General features: G+C 35.4%; 1 protein-coding gene across 1 annotated transcript; it reads left to right on the top strand.

Moving 5' to 3' along the window:
• Positions 1–6,292: 6,292 nt before the first annotated feature.
• Positions 6,293–15,869, top strand: LOC149899525 (UDP-glucosyltransferase 2-like). The gene is made up of 8 exons (XM_090113946.1): positions 6,293–6,448; positions 6,901–7,003; positions 7,807–7,990; positions 8,393–8,587; positions 8,929–9,151; positions 12,135–12,354; positions 15,278–15,497; positions 15,599–15,869. The coding sequence occupies exons 1-8, from the start codon at positions 6,293–6,295 to the stop codon at positions 15,867–15,869; spliced, it is 1,572 nt and encodes a 523-aa protein (XP_089970072.1).
• Positions 15,870–18,560: the final 2,691 nt, after the last annotated feature.

Below are 18,560 nucleotides of genomic sequence, written 5' to 3'. Positions count from 1 at the left end.
TCTTATCTCGAAACCGCCTGACTTATGTATTTGTGTAATATTTCTTACCATTTCGATGGCCGTCGCTTCATCCGATAAACTATCTATGTAGTCGTCCATATAGTGAGAGTTTCGGATGGCGTCTACTGCTGCTGGATACATGGAAGAATACCGCTCAGCATTTTTATTTTTAATAAATTGAGCGATAAACGGCGAGCAGTTAGCTCCAAAAATAAGCGATGTCATTACATACGTTTTAATTTCTTCAGTCGGGTCGTTTCTCCATAAAAACTTCAAAGCCTGCTGATCTTCCTGTTTAATTTTAATTCTTAAAAACATATATTTAATGTCACCTGTTACTGCAATATTGTTTTCCCTAAAGCGCAGCATAATACCAAATAGTGATGACAATAGATCCGGTCCTGTTAATAAATAATCATTTAAACAATTACCATTTACCTTACTAGCAGCATCGAATACCAAACGAAGCTTCTTCTTGTTGGGGTTATCAACCCCGAAGTGAGACAAATACCATGACCTTGGGGACGGCTGAATGACACCTGTTAATTCTTTTGCATAAGAATTATCTAATAAATGATTAACCCTTTCCCTGTACCTTATCGCGAAACCCAAATCTTTACACATTTTCTTTTCAATACTTTTATATCTCACAAGCGCTCCAGCGTAGGAGTCAGGTAAGTTGGTGATGTCGCTGCGCCATGGAAGACTCACGTGCCACCGGCCGTCCACCAGCTCAGCTGATTCCTCGAGTAGGGCGACCGCGCGAGCCTCGTCCGCGTGCTGACGCGGCTTAGTCATCACACCTAAGGAATCTAAAATAAAAGACCGTCGAACCTCCTCGTGAATCTCCCTCAGCAGGTATGTATCTTCACCAGCGCAGCCAGCATCAGCAGCAACAGAAATATGCAAGTTGGTTTCGGCGCTGGATGGTAAGTAGTTCCGGGCCCCATACGGCCCCCTAGGAATAGAAGATTTCCCATGGACGCACCAGCCTAGAGGGGTAAGTGTAGCAGACGGCTCATTCAAATTTCCTATCTTAACCGCTAAAGGTAATAACAAATGATGATTATCTTGACCAATTAAAATTTCGGGTTTCGAATCTACATTATATAAATATTTCTTTATTTCACATAAATGCGAACAACTTAGATCGTTTATAATAGATAATGACTGTAACGGTAAACATAAATTACTAACGCACCTCATCTTTACATTATGCACCTTATCGTCTAAACCCTTAAGGTCTACATTTACATGTGTGTATTTGCAAACAATTTCATTATTGAACGCGCCTCGCACGCGCATTGTTTCCCGCCGGCCGTGTAGCCCGACGCGGGCCGCTAGATTAGAGTCTATAAGTGACACCGACGAACCGTCGTCTAATAACGCCGTGGTTTGCACTATACCGTTGGGACCGTGTACAGTTATGGGGACCACTTTTAGAAACACTTTTGGGGAATCACTTGCTTTTATGTGTGTTATACTTTCGGTAACAGGCCTTATCTCGGGCTCACGCGGCACTTGCCCGAGACTAATCACTTCACTTGCACTCGCGACACTGTTGTTCGGATAATGAAGTAAGCGGTGATGCTCCCGGCCGCACCCGTCCTCGTCGCACACCGGCGCTGGGCATGTGTTCCTCTCGTGCTTGGATATGAGACATTTGTAACAGAGCCCATTGTTCTTTACATGCTGCCATCTAACTTTTTTCAGCGCCTTTTGAAATAATCTGCACTCTGTTAATATATGCGTATTTTTCTTGCAAAAACGACATATTTTATTGTTATGTTTGTCGGACTGTATTAAAACTGTATGCGTTCTACTGTGCGCTTCTTGGCTTTTGTTCCTATTGTAATAATTACTGTCATTACGATAATTGAATAAATTACTTGAGGTGGTTGTTGTCTTTAACGCTTCACAGTGTAAAAATTCTGACAATACAACTAACCTTGCCTCACGCCCTTCCTTGATGCGGTCGTAGCTGTAGTCCGTCCATTTTCCAATGAGAACGGAGGGGAGCTTTGAAAGGATGCTGGAGACGATACTGAAGCCCTGAAGATGCTCCTGTCGCCCCACTGCTCGTACAGCTTCGACATAATTTTGAATTTTGATTGAAAATGCGACGATATAATTATAATAATCGTTTGGCAACGGTTGTAACTTCTGTATATCTCGTTGAATTCTTAAAATAATAACATCTGGGTTACCAAACTGTAACTCTAAAGTGGCCATTATCTTCGACGGTGACGTGGCACTTATGAACAATGATGCTACCGACTCTTTGGCGGCACCACGTAGGCATTTTCGCAGCCTCCATATGTTTTCTTTATCGGTGAATTTACATAAATTTGTTGATTCCTGATAAGCCTGCTTGAACAACAACCATTCCATTGGGTCACCTGAGAATTCTGGAAGATCCCGAGGCGTGCTCATCCGGCTGAGTAGGTTGCTGTTCGCCATGTTGCTGCAGCTTGCGGTGGTGAGGTCCCTAATTGCAGAAGCCAACTGGTGAATCGAATCAGGTGCCGCGGCCGGCAATGGCGGCGGCGCGGCTTGTTGCAGTGGGCCCGTAGTTATACCTTCGTTGGGGGCTCCCTGCCCGTCAGGTGCTTCGATGTGCTGGCTTTCCACCCATTCCTCCACGTGGCTACGAACAGGCTCCCTGTTGAGTGAACTGCAGTATACCCTTTGTTCCTCCTCTTCGTCACTAAGTGCGGCCAAATCTGCTTCCAACGTTTTGTTAATTAAATCTATTTCAATTGCCGCTTTCTTTTTTGCGGCATCTAATAATAGTTGTTTGCGCCGAGCTGACTTCGATGTGCTCGAAGCTTGAGAACCCCGGCTACTTTTTGCCGCCATTGCCACGTGCGACTCGGCTGGTATTTTCTTATCTAAATTTATTGCTGGTTCAGATTTTATGCTCCCCACATGTAACCGCAGCAGAGAAGATTTTGCGGCAACCACGTGCCCTTCTTGGCTTGCCGCACCACGTGCTCTCGAACTGCGTGTCCCCTTTGGTGTGCGGAACATGATCCTGCTCGAATGGCCACTAATGTTGGTGGTGAATGCAGAAAATAAAAGGCCAGTCGCGTCGATAAATAAAAATGGAGGCTTTAATGCAGATTTGGCAATATAAAGTACAGACAGAAAACTTTAGTTACATACGTGCGCTCAGGAGAGAGGAGGCCGAAGAACTGGACGAGTCACTGCCGCAGCAGTGGCTCGCCGCAGCTTTTACAGATAATGTTAAATTAGCACAGATTAAAGGCCGCTGCATACGTGACGGGATTTTACCCGGACGGGACGTGACGGGAAGTTTTGGAAACATCGTTGCATACAAAATGTATCCAAATACGCATATGTCACGGGAACATCGACGGGACGGGAACGTGGACGGGAAAAATATCGTCGCCGACGATGTTTAGCACGTCCCGTCCCGCACGTGCCCCGTCCCGTCCGTGATTTCGCTACGTATGCACAGTCGCTCCGTTCGTGCCGGAGAGATTAATAGTGACGCCTTCCAAGTATCGAAAATGGACGACGAAAAACTGATCGAATGTGTACGCTCTTATCTAGCGTTGTATAATTTAGCGAACCCACAATATTTAAATACAAAATATGGCAATTTTACGCCATAAATAATTTTTATAAAAATTATTTATGGCGTAAAATTGCTGTGAAATTGTCATACAGTGAAAACGGTAAGTGTTATTTAATGAATATATTGTGGTATTCCTAACTATACTTAGTCCTTTTCACCTATGATGATTCCTGTGACACTTCATCGTGTTCTGAATTACGTATTTTATGTTTAAAATGCCAAAATAATTTTAGTGCATAATATTTTTGTTTTATGGCGGCATTATTACCAAAAATATAAAAATGAAACATCTTAAGCTTATAAATCAAAAACAGTATTGTTTAGTTTAAATTCAAATTCAAATTTCTTTATTTGCAGAATGTAGATTACAAAGATGTTAGAGGCAGGTACATTAATATATTATTAATATATTTTATATATATATATATATATATATATATATAAGGCGAAAGTTTGTAAGTATGGATGTATGGATGTTTTCTTGACGGTCGTAGCTTCTTCGTCATCTAGAGCAATAGCAATTAAAGCCAATTCTTGAATTGAAAAATCCATCTTTCGTTGTTCACAACACTAGCACGTTAGATCAGAATCACGTCACGGTGCGTATGCGTTTGCACCACGTTCCCGTTGTGAACGAGGCAATCACGTGCCCGTCCCGCTCACGTCCCGTCCGAGGTATTTTCCCGTCACGTATGCAGCGGCCTTTAAACAATCATAATCATAGACAATATTTACCTAAAGTATAATGTAATAATTATTAAAAAAAATTAATCTTTTTTGAATGGCGCGTCGCCAACAATAGCTAAAGGATTCTAGAGCATTTCATCATTGTAGAGTCTTAGAATATTATAAATACATAATATATTGTCTTAAAAAAAGACGTGTGGCACTCGGGGACTGCCGCGGTAAAGCTATTGCATGCTACGCCTTCAAGCCACACCTCCGCGCTCGTCGGAGTGGGGAGCGTGAGGTTTTTCGTTACGCAATTTCTGGATTCGGTCCCCGCGCTCAAGGCCCGCGATAGAAGCTATGCAATAGCTTAAAATAACCTTAATGATGTTTTTACTGATATTAAAATTGTTAGCTAGATTTCCTCTCAAGGCTTCGACCGTTGTGACGCGAAAGACAAACAAACATTCAAACGCACTTTTAAATTTAAGTGTTAAGCTCTAGAAAGGCTGGACCGATTCGGCTAATTATTTTTAAACGGTTTTGTTAACGCAAAATAAAGGTTCTTATGGAGTGAAAACACGGAAAAAGGGCAGAACAACATCTTCTGAGCAGTTAGGTTATAATAATACACTTAGTAACTAAGGATATAATCATTAATATACTTTGAATTTTAAAGTGCGTAGTCGGCTGTTATCTACAAAAATTAACAATAATCCACGAAGTAACGATTTAAATGCTCACGATTATAATAAAATAAACCACGTCATTAAATACGTTTTCCATCATAAAATAATATTAATTTCCATAGTGTTCGCGATAGTTCATTGAAGTGGATACAACAGTGAGGTTTGTAATTGCTTTTTACAAGTTAGTTTCGTATAATAATTAAAAATATAGTTTGAATTCATCCCTCAACCCGCACTTGGCCAGCGTGGTGGATTATGGCCTGTACCCTCATAGGAGGCCCGTGTCCCAGCAGTGGGAATGTACAGTAAGATTCACGAAAGATGACCACGGCGCAGAAGGCATATTTTAGGTCCCTATGGAGATGCGAGATGAGGCGCGGGCAGATTTAATTTTAAATAAATAAAAAATAAATTATTTAACCAACATTAAAATATTATTTTTTCTTAAGTCTTTTCTTCATGAGTGAACGTGCGCAGACGGCCGCCATGTGTGGTCATCTTTCGTGAATCGTACTGTATATGGGCTGACGATGATTATGATAATTTGAATTAAATCTGTTCGTTTTAATGGTGCTTAAAATAGATTCTAAAGATATCAGTTACATACTTGAAACATACATGTGAATCTAATATAATAGTGCTAAAAAATGGAAGAAAATAGAATAAATAAAAGGGAAACATAAAATTTTCTAGTTAAAAACAACTGAGAATTATTCGCTGCATAATGTGATAGACATTAGAATTAAATTTTAATTAAATTTAAATTAATTCAAATCCATCGAATTGAGCCATCTTAATAATGGTAATTAAGAGTAATTATTTATAATTGTATTATCTTAAACAATCGAAGCACACGTGCAATGCAACATTGTTTAGCTGCATTATAGAAGATCTCATAGGATTAGGAAATAATAATGGGTTTATAGAAAACTAGCTCTGCCGCGCGGTTTCCACCGCGAAGTTCAGGGAAACTCGCATTATAGACGATCCCGTGGTATTTCCGGGTTAAAACCTATCCTATCAGTCCTTTCTCAGATCTCAAACTATACTTATATTAAATTTCATCCAAATCGGTTCAGATGTTCAGGTGTGAAGAAGAGACACCAATACAGAGTTACTTTCGCGTTTATTTGTTAGGATCAGGGCCAGAGATGTTGGGCGATATCGGCCACATTTTTTAAATGTGTAAATTTTCAATTTTCTGATAACAAATCTTACAAAACTGTAACAAAATAACTTCAAATTGCATTCAATTACATCTAACACATCCATTGATTATTACAATTGATTAATATTTATAATTAACGATTATGAAATCAATAATTCCTTACAGATGACCAATAAACCAATGTTATTCCTACTAATTTTCTGCATCACTGTATCATTGAATGATGCGTTACGATTTCTTGTATTTGTGCCTGTTTATACAAAGAGCCATAGTATTTTAGGACATGCTGTAGTAGACCATCTTCTGGATGCTGGGCATGAGGTAAGCTGTTATTGCCTTTTTTGACTTTTTTGTAATATGATAAGAAGCTAAAATACTTAGTTTCGATACCTAAAATGCCTATAAATAATGATAATAAAACAAGAAAAGAGGCATTAAAGAAAATAGACAAAGTATGCACTAAAGTAACTTGAAATAATTGATATTTTTGGTTTTATGGCCTTCAAATGCTTTATAAATATAAATTTACAAAGAATAGAAAAGAAAATTCTATCACTGTGACCCGCAAATGGCTGAGTTGGTCAGGAATCCGCCCCAGAATGGCGCGAAAGGATGCGGGTTCGAGTCCCGCCTCGTGATCGAATTTTTTCTATTCTTTATAAAAGTAACTTCTTAAATAACTAGCTTTAACAGATTGATTATATTAATTGACTCTACATTATAAATCAATTCCGCAATTTTTGATATTTGGACCTTGTAAATAAATATTACAGGTTGTTCACATAACTTCACATCCGAAGAAAAAAATTGTACCAAAATTGCAAGAAATCGATGTTCTCGACATCTCTATGAGGATAATGAATCAGTATCGTACACGTATGTATCGTCTTAGGCCATTCTCCCATTGCGATACGCACAGGCGATTCGAGTATCCTGCAAGTCGCGGAGACTAGTCGCCGCGGAATATTTATTTTCATTTATTTTCTTTATTGGAAAACATACAGAGACAAAGACAGAGATATATAAAACAAAAAATCTTATTAACTAAAGATACATGAAAATGCCTCCTTATAGTGTTTTCACTGGGAACATATGTTATTATTTTTGCCAACACTCAGCAGTAAGAGCGACAAGAAAAAATAATCGATAAGTAATATTTATCATGCGTACATAAAAACGGAGGTAAACAAGTATTTGCAAAATCTTTACACATTAACATTCATATCTCACATACATTGTACCGGTAGCGTCGTGTGCGAGTCTACATACAAATGTATATGAGATACTCCGCGGCGACTAGTCTCCGAGACTTGCAGGATACTTGAATTGCCTGTGCGTATCGTAATGGGAGAATGGCCTTATATTTAAAAAATGGAACATTATACAATAATAAAGCTATAAGTTATTCAATTGACAGATTCAATTAATTGCAAAAGATTTATTTTATTATTTTTGTGTTTACGACACTTCGCTCCTCCGAAACAGCTGAACCTATTTTGATGAATTTGTTTGGGGCAATCCGGGTGCATTCGAGAATTGTTTAGATATACAATTTGAAAGCCAGCAAACCCACGATCCACGGGCAAAACAGAGAAAAAATTTAAGTTAGTGAAATTAATAAACATTTAAATAAATTTTAATGTCCAAAATGTTTAAATTAAAACGAATGTATATTTTAGCGGATGCTCTAAACATCACAAAAATAGCGAACAAGGGAGCTGCTCCTTTATTCTTTATAACTGTAGTTCACGAGATGCACAAGCAAATGTTTGAAGATCCAGAAATCAGACAGTTCTTCAACGATCCTGAACAGAAATTTGACGCAGTTATTGTAGAATGGCTTTTTTCTCATTTTGTTGCTGGGTAAGGAGTTGACATAGCTTTATGTAGCTACTACTAAGAAATCTGTGATTTTACAAACAGTCATCTTAATAGTGATACAAAATATAATGTCTGTATGTACTTTATAGAATCTTTAACTATGCATTTAATCATGTGATGATGTGCAAAGTGCTGTACATGAGCCCATGAAGGTTTCTAAGTTGGTACGACCAATCTTCGACTGTGTAACTACAGACGAAGCAGGGGTGCACAGCTTCAAGTCTAGTTTTTTATAAAACCTAGGTTTATGATTGTAAAAACGAACGTCTATCTCTTACGGCATTATAGTTCAGTTAGTTGGCACTATAAGAGAGTCAAAAGCTACTTTTTTCAGTAATAAAACAAAGTTATTATTGACAAAGGTATCTTTTCTGGAACTTACAGGATCGCACCACTATTCAAATGTCCTCTAATATGGTTAGTTACAACTCAGGCGCATTGGCAAGTCCTGGACGTGGTTGACGAGATATCCAACCCAGCGTTCAGTGCTGATATATTCTCTACAAACATACCGCCTTTCACCACGTGGCAGAGATTTGAAGAATTGTGGGCTCTTGTTAAACGGTCAATTGAATTCAGGTAATTGTTTTTTTGTTAGCTACATTATAAGATATTTGTTAAAACGTCTTAATAAATTAATAAAAATCGATAGATATTTCTATATGTAAAAGTAGTCACACTGTAAGAATATTATTATTTTCATGGTTTTGATGGTATCTGAGAACTTTATAAAAATTATTTAACCACCCCTTCTAGTACGTACAGTTATATTATATATACATTAATTAATTGAAACTCTACTGCCTTTTGTCTTTATGTTACGTGACCCCAGAAAGAAACAAATATAGTGATTCCAAGTAGAATTTCGCTTAATTGAAAAGATTTATGCAAAAGATACTAATTCTCTGACATAATTATAGATATTTCATCACACCAGCGGAAAGAAGAATTTACGACTCATCATTAAGGAAAATAGCACAAAGACGAGGAGTGGTTTTGCCTCCTTATGAAGAGGCAATTTACAATGGATCTTTGTTACTAATAAACTCCCATCCATCTATTGGCCAACCATACAGACTGCCCCAGAATGCCAAATATGTAGCTGGATTCCATATAGATGCAAAAGTGAAGCCACTGCCAAAGGTAAATAGTAAAGTTTTATTTCGTATATTATATTTGTAATAATAACATAATAAACAGTGATACGACGAAATGATTCAAGAAGTAGTTAGTTTTCAAAAAACTTACTTAGGTATCAAACATTCGGAAAGAGAAAATCGGCGAAAAACTAACTCTTTCTGTTAGCAGAAGTTGAAAGCAGTTGGTCAAACGTATTTTAATCCTTTTTATGAAATATTAAGGAGCCTTCACTCATAACCATAAGATATTTTTAATACTTAACACTAATAATAAATATTCCTGTTTTAATATTTGTTATTATTACCTAAGAAATAAATATCCCACCAAAAACATAAATGTAAAAATTGGAGCCGAGTTCAATCGTTGACTTAATATGCCAAAAAAAGAAATGAGATCTAAATGTGTGCCAAGTTCTGCAGACAGTCCAGAAATGTATTTACAAAGATCTATTAAGTTCTTAGGTTGACTGAAAACTCGATTGTTTTATTTTCCCTAAGAGAACAATGTTTATTCCAAAATATAACTTTTTTAATTTGAATAATATAATTATTTTCACAAAGCAAACAACTAATGACCTATTGAACCCCATAATTTGATGAGGCTAGTTTTTAGAATCTCACAAAATATAAACAGTATGTAAAACTAGCCTCATCAAATTATGGGGTTCAATAGGTCATTAGTTGTTTGCTTTGTGAAAATAATTATATTATTCAAATTAAAAAAGTTATATTTTGGAATAAACATTGTTCTCTTAGGGAAAATAAAACAATCGAGTTTTCAGTCAACCTAAGAACTTAATACATCTTTGTAAATACATTTCTGGACTGTCTGCAGAACTTGGCACACATTTAGATCTCATTTCTTTTTTTGGCATATTAAGTCAACGATTGAACTCGGCTCCAATTTTTACATTTATGTTTTTGGTGGGATATCATTACTTTTTGTAGAGAAAATTACTCTGCAAATTTGATTTACTTTATGAATATAATATACCCACTTTTTATGTACGATTTTTTTTATTTTTTCTTGCGGTTTCTCTGTATGGTTTGTTTATTATTATTAACCGACTTCGAAAAAAAGGAGGAGGTTATTATTAACCGACTTCGAAAAAAAGGAGGAGGTTATCAATTCGGCCGGTATAATTTTTTTTTTTTTGTTTTAGATGTATGTACACCGATTACTCCGAGGTTTCTTAACCGATTTACGTGATTCTTTTTTTATTCGATGCGGGATGGTGTCGAATTGGTCCCATAAAAATTTTATTCGGATAGGCCCAGTAGTTTTTATTTTATGAGCATTTTTGTCTGTACTCGATGACTTAATTGAAATGTAGCAAGTAACTTTGATTCACTTCCCGGTAACCGATTGAGCTGAAATTTTGTATACGTATGTAAATTGGATAGCGATGAAACATTATCATGACATAGAGCTGATTTGATGATGGAATCGGAAGGTGGCCATAGGAACTCAGTAATATATTGACTCAACTTTATCGAGATTGGACTCGTTTGATTCGTGTTGAAAAATACACTAAAAAGTATAAAATAAAAATAACTGCGTTAAAAACAACCGACTTCAAAAACGGAAAAGTAATAAATAAAAAAGATTTGATATTATTAATTACTACATATTATTTAGATGTGCTATTTATTAAATAGGTTTGAAGTCGGTGCCAAAAACTAAGCACTTAGTATTTAGCCCGTGCACCGACATCAAACCTTTTTAGTAAATAGCACATCTAAATAATATGTAGTAATTAATAATATCAAATCTTTTTTATTTATTACTTTTCCGTTTTTGAAGTCGGTTTTTTTTAACGCAGTTATTTTTATTTTCTATATTTTCTTGTATGTTATGAATGTCAGCGCACATTGCCCCGTCATTATCTGCAAATTTTTAAACTCGTTTTCTGTTTAAAAGATTACATGATTTTCTAAACATCCAGCGTGAATTTGTACACACACTATTACCAAGATGCAAAGATCGTTGTAGAAGAATCGTCGCCTTACTCCATGACGTTAAGGTATTGCCATGACGCGATCTTGAAATTTTACTCTAAACGCCTCTAAAGATGTTTCACTTATATTAATATTACGCAAATTAAATCATTTCGACCTTCGACGAAGCTTTCTTCCATTACACTGAAATTAAAACTAAACTAAATACTCATAAATGAAGAATACATAAATGTGAATATGTAAAATTATATAATATTATTTTTAACTGTATGAGCAATATTTTTATTACAATTTTCTTTTATTTTACGTTTATTAACAGTTTTGAATAAAGAAATCATGCAATCGAAGTAATCCGCCCTAGCGATACTAGCGCGAGTGAGTGTGATGTCAGAGGCGCATCGAATCTACAGATGTTTCGTGCTAAAATATGTAAACTTCAATAATCTATATCTCAGTCATTTATTGATGGATTTCAAAATTTTTTTCGGCCACTGATTAGTTTTGATCTATTTTTTAAGACTAGTAAGGTGAATATAATATTTTCTATTTTTATAAACTTTTCCATTTTTCCATACAAACAAAATTTACGTCATTGAAAAAAAAATTAAATACAGATAAATTCAGTATTTTCTGATTTTTTCCTTTGTACACTCACTATTACCTAGTTGATTACAAAATTTGAACTTTCTAGGTCATCTGGAAGTGGGTTAGGTTTTGTATATGTCTATAAGTCAGTCAGTCTTAAAAATTGCGATTTTTGGATATCAATATCTACGCAACTGTTTAATCTGTATTTATGAAATTTAAGGTTCTTGTTTATCTTGAGGTCTTCTTGATATGTACCAAATTTGGTGTATTTAACTTAAATAGTTTTCGAGTTATAAGGGGGTGAAAAGTGGCTCGAAATGGTTCGTGTAAATATACACACGGCTGCTGCTCGCCAGTTCTCTTCGCTTGAACTCGGCTTGACACGCTGCCGCGTGTCTAGATCCAAGAGGTTATTTTTAATAATAATTTTATTCTTACAGGACCTCCAACATTTAATGGACACCACTAAACATGGTGCCATCTACTTCAGTATGGGTTCACATACAGCAAGTGAAAATATGAGTGATCACATGAAAAGTTCACTTTTAATCATGTTTTCTAAACTACGAGAAACTGTTATTTGGAAATTTGAAGGCGAGATGCAAAATGTACCAGAAAATGTTCATTTGGTGAAATGGGCACCTCAGCAAAGTATTTTAGGTAAGAGTGTCAACTATATGAATGAATGAATGAATGAAAAACACTTTATTGTACACCAGATAATATGATACATTGTATAAACTTAACAATAAATTAATCAATGTACAGTAGGTACTATAGTTCGTTCTATAAATATTTAAAGTAGCATAATTACTAAACTGTTTAAGAAGATCTCATAAAAAATAACCTACGAGTAAGAATAATATGTACATTGTACCTAGGTCCCCCCGGTCGACTTGTGATGAAATTTTATAACAAACTAGGTTTCCGCCCGCGGCTTCGCCTGCGCAAACAAAGAAAAACGCATAGTTCCCGTTCCCGAGGGATTTCCGGGATTGCGTTATTTTCCCGGGATAAAAAGTAGCCTATGTCCTTTCTCGGGTATCAAAGTATCTCCATACCAAATTTCATGAAAATTGGTTCAGTAGTTTATGCGTGATTGAGTAACAGATAGACAGACAGATTTACTTTCGCATTTATAATATTAGTATGGACTAGGTTTCTGCCCGCGGCTTCGCCCGCGCAAACAAAGGAAAACGCATAGTTCCCGTTCCCGTGGGATTTCCGGGATTGCGTCATTTTCCCGCGATAAAAAGTAGCCTATGTCCTCTCTCGGGTATCAAAGTATCTCCATACCAAATTTCATGAAAATTGGTTCAGTAGTTTAGGCGTGATTGAGTAACAGACAGACAGACAGAGTTACTTTCGTCGCATTTATAATATTAGTATGGATTGTCACATCGGCATAACGCACTTACTTATCCTAAATAATACGAAGATTTACGTTCAAGGTTGTGATCGAGATAAACGTATATAGACTGTCAATGTTGCATTATCACATTTTTACTTACCTTGCCATAAAAAATATCATCCATTAATCTGTCAGTTCCATATTCATATACAGAGTGTCCCAAAAAGTAGTGATGAACGATAGCTGGGAGGTAGAGGACCAAGAGGGCTATCCGAATCACCCCCATGTGTGTTATGCGATTTTTCGTATTTTCGGAGTTATTACATTTTTTTCAATTTTTCATCTATCGCCGAGTACGATGAGATTTTTATTTATGGTGACGTGAATTATTGCGCTAGATGCTTGATTTCTTTTGTGTGCTAAGCTGAAAGATAGGCCAATTCAGTATGGTAACATTTACTATCGTTAGATCTTCGAAAGGAATAAAAAAAAGAATTAAATGCCAAGGAAGATAAAATTACCCAGTATGTTCATAACTTCAAGGGCCCATAAAAAAATAAAATCACATAAAAAAGGTTTTCCATTTGGCTTTTAAAAACTTGCTCTATCAATCAGGTAGCTACCCTAAAAATTTCATTTTATTATTCTGAAGGCTTCAATCGAAAAATTGAAATCTAAATGTGGTAAGTGGAAAATTTTTATTAACATGATGATCATTAAAACCAATAAATAGGTGTTAAATTACCAGAATTTTTTTAAAATAGCCCCGCTGTTGCTCAATGCAAGTGCGACATCACCGTAAAAAGTTGTCTTTTTAATGTCTGAATGCTCTTTTATCATTTTAAATGGTTTCTTCTGCAACTATGAATTTCCGGGTTATTTCGTCCAAATTGTGGAAGTCTCTCCTCTTTGTAGTATTCCCACGGAAAAAATTCAATAGGGTTTATGTCCGGAGACCGTGGAGGCCAGGCTAAAGGGCAAAAATACTCTGAAAGATGGATTGGTCGTTGCAGCCTGCGCATGCGTCGGTGATGCCTGCTTTAAAGCCTGGCCTCCACAGTCCCTCGACCCCATTGATTTGTTTTAATGGGGATACTAAAAAGACCTCGGCCACTTGAGAGAATGCCACAATTTGGACGAAATAACCCGGAAATTCATAGTTGCAGAAGAAACCATTAAAAATGATAAAAGAGCATTCAGACTTTAAAAAGACAACTTTTTACGGTGATGTCGCACTTGCATTCAGCAACAGCGGGGCTATTTTAAAAAAATTCTGGTAATTTAACACCTATTTATTGGTTTTAATGATCATCATGTTAATAAAAATTTTCCACTTACCACATTTAGATTTCAATTTTTCGATTGAAGCCTTCAGAATAATAAAATGAAATTTTTAGGGTAGCTACCTGATCGATAGAGCAAGTTTTTAAAAGCCAAATGGAAAACCTTTTTCATGTGATTTTATTTTTTTATGGGCCCTTGAAGTTATGAACATACTGGGTAATTTTATCTTCCTTGGCATTTAATTCTTTTTTTTTATTCCATTCGAAGATCTAACGATAGTAAATGTTACCATACTGAATTGACCTATCTTTCAGCTTAGCACACAAAAAAAATCAAGCATCTAGCGCAATAATTCACGTCACCATAAATAAAAATCTCATCGTACTTGGCGATAGATGAAAAATTGAAAAAAATGTAATAACTCCGAAAATACAAAAAATCGCATAACACACATGGGGGTGATTCGGATAGCCCTCTTGGTCCTCTACCTCCCAGCTATCGTTCATCACTACTTTTTGGGACACCCTGTATTACTAGCTTTCCACCCGCGGCATCGCCCGCGCAGTCAAAGAAAAACCCGCATAGTTCCCGTTCCCGTGGGATTTCCGGGATAAAACCTATCCTATGTCCTTTCTCGGGTATCAAAATATCTCTATACCAAATTTCATGCAAATCGGTTCAGTAGTTAAGGCGTGATTGAGTAACAGACAGACAGACAGACAGAGTTACTTTCGCATTTATAATATTAGTATGGATTCATTATTATCAACAAAAATAAAAGCTTTTCATAAAAAAATTGGGTTCAAAATGTAGTATAACACAATTTTTCAACATAATCTTATTTTATTTTTCAAAATTAAATGACGATATCTAATGTATGCAATTTCACATGTCTTTTTATATGAAATGTGGAAAAAATCTATTGAAATGAATGTTTCGTCCTTTTAGCACATCCCAATCTTAAACTCTTTATAACTCATGGTGGCCAACTTTCTACAACTGAAGCTATACATTTTGGGGTACCAGTAATAGGTATACCTACTATGGGAGATCAGCATATTAACATGAAAACTGTTGTACAAAAGGGCTTCGGTATTACTGTAAATCTGGCGGAAAATATGGCAGCTGACTTATACAAAGCAATTAAGGAAGTGTCAGCTAATCCTATGTAAGTTAAATTTGAAAATGTATTGCAAGTTTTTGGAACGAAAACTATTTATAGACTGACTATTAAGAAATATTATCTTTCAATGTTTTTCTAATTTCCAGTTATAAAAGAAAAGCAGAAGAACTTTCCAGAATTTACCATGATCGTCCGTTAAGTCCAAAAAGCGAACTGCTCTTCTGGATTGAACATGTTGTCAAAACTAAAGGTGCATTGCATCTGCGATCTCCAGCTTTACAAATTCCTATGTATAAGAAACTGTATATTGACCTTCTGGTGTTTTTATTGATAGTAATGTATCTATTATTTAGGAAAGCAAGAAGTATAGTTTGTAAGCAAAATAAAGTAATCAGGAAAAAAGTGAAGAAAAATTAAATATTACATGATTTTGTTTGTGATGGCTTTTCAGTGTGAGAATATGAGAAATAGAATAATTACTTTATACGAATTAAAATGTTTTGGTAGTTTTTTGCCATTTTATTTTAGACGTCATCGGGTTTGCATATGAAATAAAATATGACACATTATTAAATTAACTTATATTCACAAAATAACTTAGCCTATATTTACAAAATTAAACAATATTCCTTAACACACTAAGCAGGAACAGCTCTTTCTAAATGATATGCGTCTATCAACAAGGATTGCAAGCTTAAGTTGGTTAAGATCCATTCACCATGAGGATATACCCTGCTACTAAAAACTACTTCGCCTTCGCCACAGAATAATTCTAAGCTACTGGCATCTAAGAAAATCCTCCAGCTATGAGATTTTGTAGGAACCCACTCTACTTGTCGTATATCACCAGATCCTCTATCGACGATTACTTTACCAGCTTCGCGGTTCCATCGCAGCCAAACCTTACCACCTCCCATGGAACCTTCTAGCAGAAGTTCTATATCTTCAGTAAGATCACCTTCTATAATTAGTTCCGATGCCTTTGGTAAATTTATTATTTGATCCGGCAACAAAGATCCGTGGATAATAGAGTTATGTCTTAAGGTGACCATTTCATTTACTGGTTTCATAATAATTCGATTGCCAGATAATTTTAATTCTCTTACTATAGTTAGCGCTCCAGCCCATCCGTCAACATCCTCTGGATGAGGCACTTCCCACATACTAAACCATCCGACTACGTAACGTTTCCCATTATGTTCCATTGTTTGTGTAGCGTAAAAGTCATGGCCGAAATCAAGTTCTTGAAATTCTACTTCTGGGATAAATTCGTACGTTTCATAATTAAAACTACCTATGATGTAACCTGTTTGGTATGTATTTTTATATCGATCACCTTTAGGTTCCAAGCCTTGCGGTGACATCAACAAAACATATTTGCCATCGAGTTCAAAGAAATCTGGACATTCCCACATATAACCCATCTCTCCGTTTGATTCTCCAATCACAGCGAGATATTCCCAAATTTTGAGATCATGTGATGAATATAAAACTACTTTACCTCTTTCATCGTGTGTTTTGCTTCCAAGAACAAGGTACCATTTATCACCATGTTTCCAGACTTTTGGGTCACGAAAATCTGCTGAATCGCTTGATGGCAAAACGGGATTGCCTTTATATTTGTGAAAGTTGATACCATCGTCACTAAATGCGAGATACTGGCTCTCTTTGTAGTAAGGTTCTTCATCGATCACTTCACGTCCTGTATAAATAAGTGTAAATGTATCGTCATCTACAACAGCGCTGCCAGAAAAACACATTTCTTCTTCAGGAATCAATGCAGTAGGCAGTTGCTTCCAGTGAACAAGATCAGGACTGGATACATGGCCCCAATGCATAGGACCCCAGATACTATCATATGGATAGAATTGATAGAAGAGATGAAATTCTCCATTGTAATATGAGAATCCGTTGGGATCGTTCATCCAGCCAACTGGTGGTGTGACATGATAATGTAACCGATATCGAGGATTTATTTCACTTTTCTTACTTTCTATATATTGCTCCAACTCAACTTTAGAACTATAATCTTGTTTTATTGACCCCGAATATACTGCTGCGAGGAAACAGAGTAAAATTATAATATTTTTTATGTACGCCATTTTTACTTTGAATGGCTGTTAGCGAATATGACCCTTATTTATATAATTTTGGAAATTCAGTGATAAATATTATCTCAAGTGTTTTATTTTGCACTTGTTATGTAAAATGTCTCCTGTGCAGTATTATCAGACAGAAATTGATAAGTTTTGTTCATACATGTAAATTCCTTATCATTTGTTTTGACCCTTAATAGGCTGATGGTGGTATTGTGTTTTTTTGGTTGTTTCAAATTAATTTTATATAATGCGTTTTCTGTGCGTTTTCTATTTGGTGATAAATTTGGTGTGTAGTAATTATTGTTAATGTAGGTATTATACATATTTTAAGAACTTAATCTGCTTGAGGCAAAAACAACTATTAATCCTTTATTTTTGCCTTTTTTATTATTTTTTTTATTTTAAGTTAATTAAAAAAGGAAAGCCACATTTTCGTAATGTACATTTTCGTGGATGACAATATTTGCCAAAGAGAATTTCCATTATTAATATCTGCAATTTTAAAAATGTTGGAATTAATATTAAAGAGGCTTTAAAATACTATTCATTGATTTGTCAAAAATATATACACACAGATTTCGTATGAGTTCTAATTTTTTACCATATTTATATTATTATCTTTCACCTTTTTATTCATGTATCTCGTCATTTTCATTGGTCTTGTGTAAATTGTAATATATTCAAAACTGGATAAAAAAACTAGAGTCATTTTTATTTTTCAATAGACATTTCAATCCAATATGACTAATTTTTTTTCCAAAAAAATACGTGCCTTTTATAATATTTGATAATATACGATTATTTTTATGAAATATCCTCATATTATGTATTAACATAATTTTTTTAATATGAGTAGGTACCTTATTTATTTATCCTATACATTTGTTTGTTACGCTAAACACAATATGCAATCTTTAATCAAGATTATTAACAACATAATCTTAACTCTTTTCTATCTTATCAGGTGAGGATTCTAACTGAGGGGTAAAAATTATCGATAAGAAATAAA

The sequence above is a fragment of the Colias eurytheme genome, chromosome 20 (genome assembly GCF_061535395.1).
Source record: "Colias eurytheme isolate Ceu_HAF_F1 chromosome 20, ilColEury1 Martin Lab GWU primary, whole genome shotgun sequence".
In the NCBI taxonomy this organism is placed as follows: Eukaryota; Metazoa; Arthropoda; class Insecta; order Lepidoptera; family Pieridae; genus Colias; species Colias eurytheme.
The sequence above is the reverse complement of the archived record's forward strand: the minus strand, read 5'-3'. Positions and strand labels throughout refer to the sequence as shown.

Excerpts from the sequence above, each read along its gene's own strand:
- LOC149899525 (XM_090113946.1), top strand. The coding sequence starts at position 6,293 with ATGACCAATAAACCAATGTTATTCCTACTAATTTTCTGCATCACTGTA. Across the intron at positions 12,355-15,277 it reads ACCTCAGCAAAGTATTTTAG|CACATCCCAATCTTAAACTC; the intron begins GTAAGAGTGTCA and ends TCGTCCTTTTAG. Across the intron at positions 15,498-15,598 it reads GAAGTGTCAGCTAATCCTAT|TTATAAAAGAAAAGCAGAAG; the intron begins GTAAGTTAAATT and ends TCTAATTTCCAG.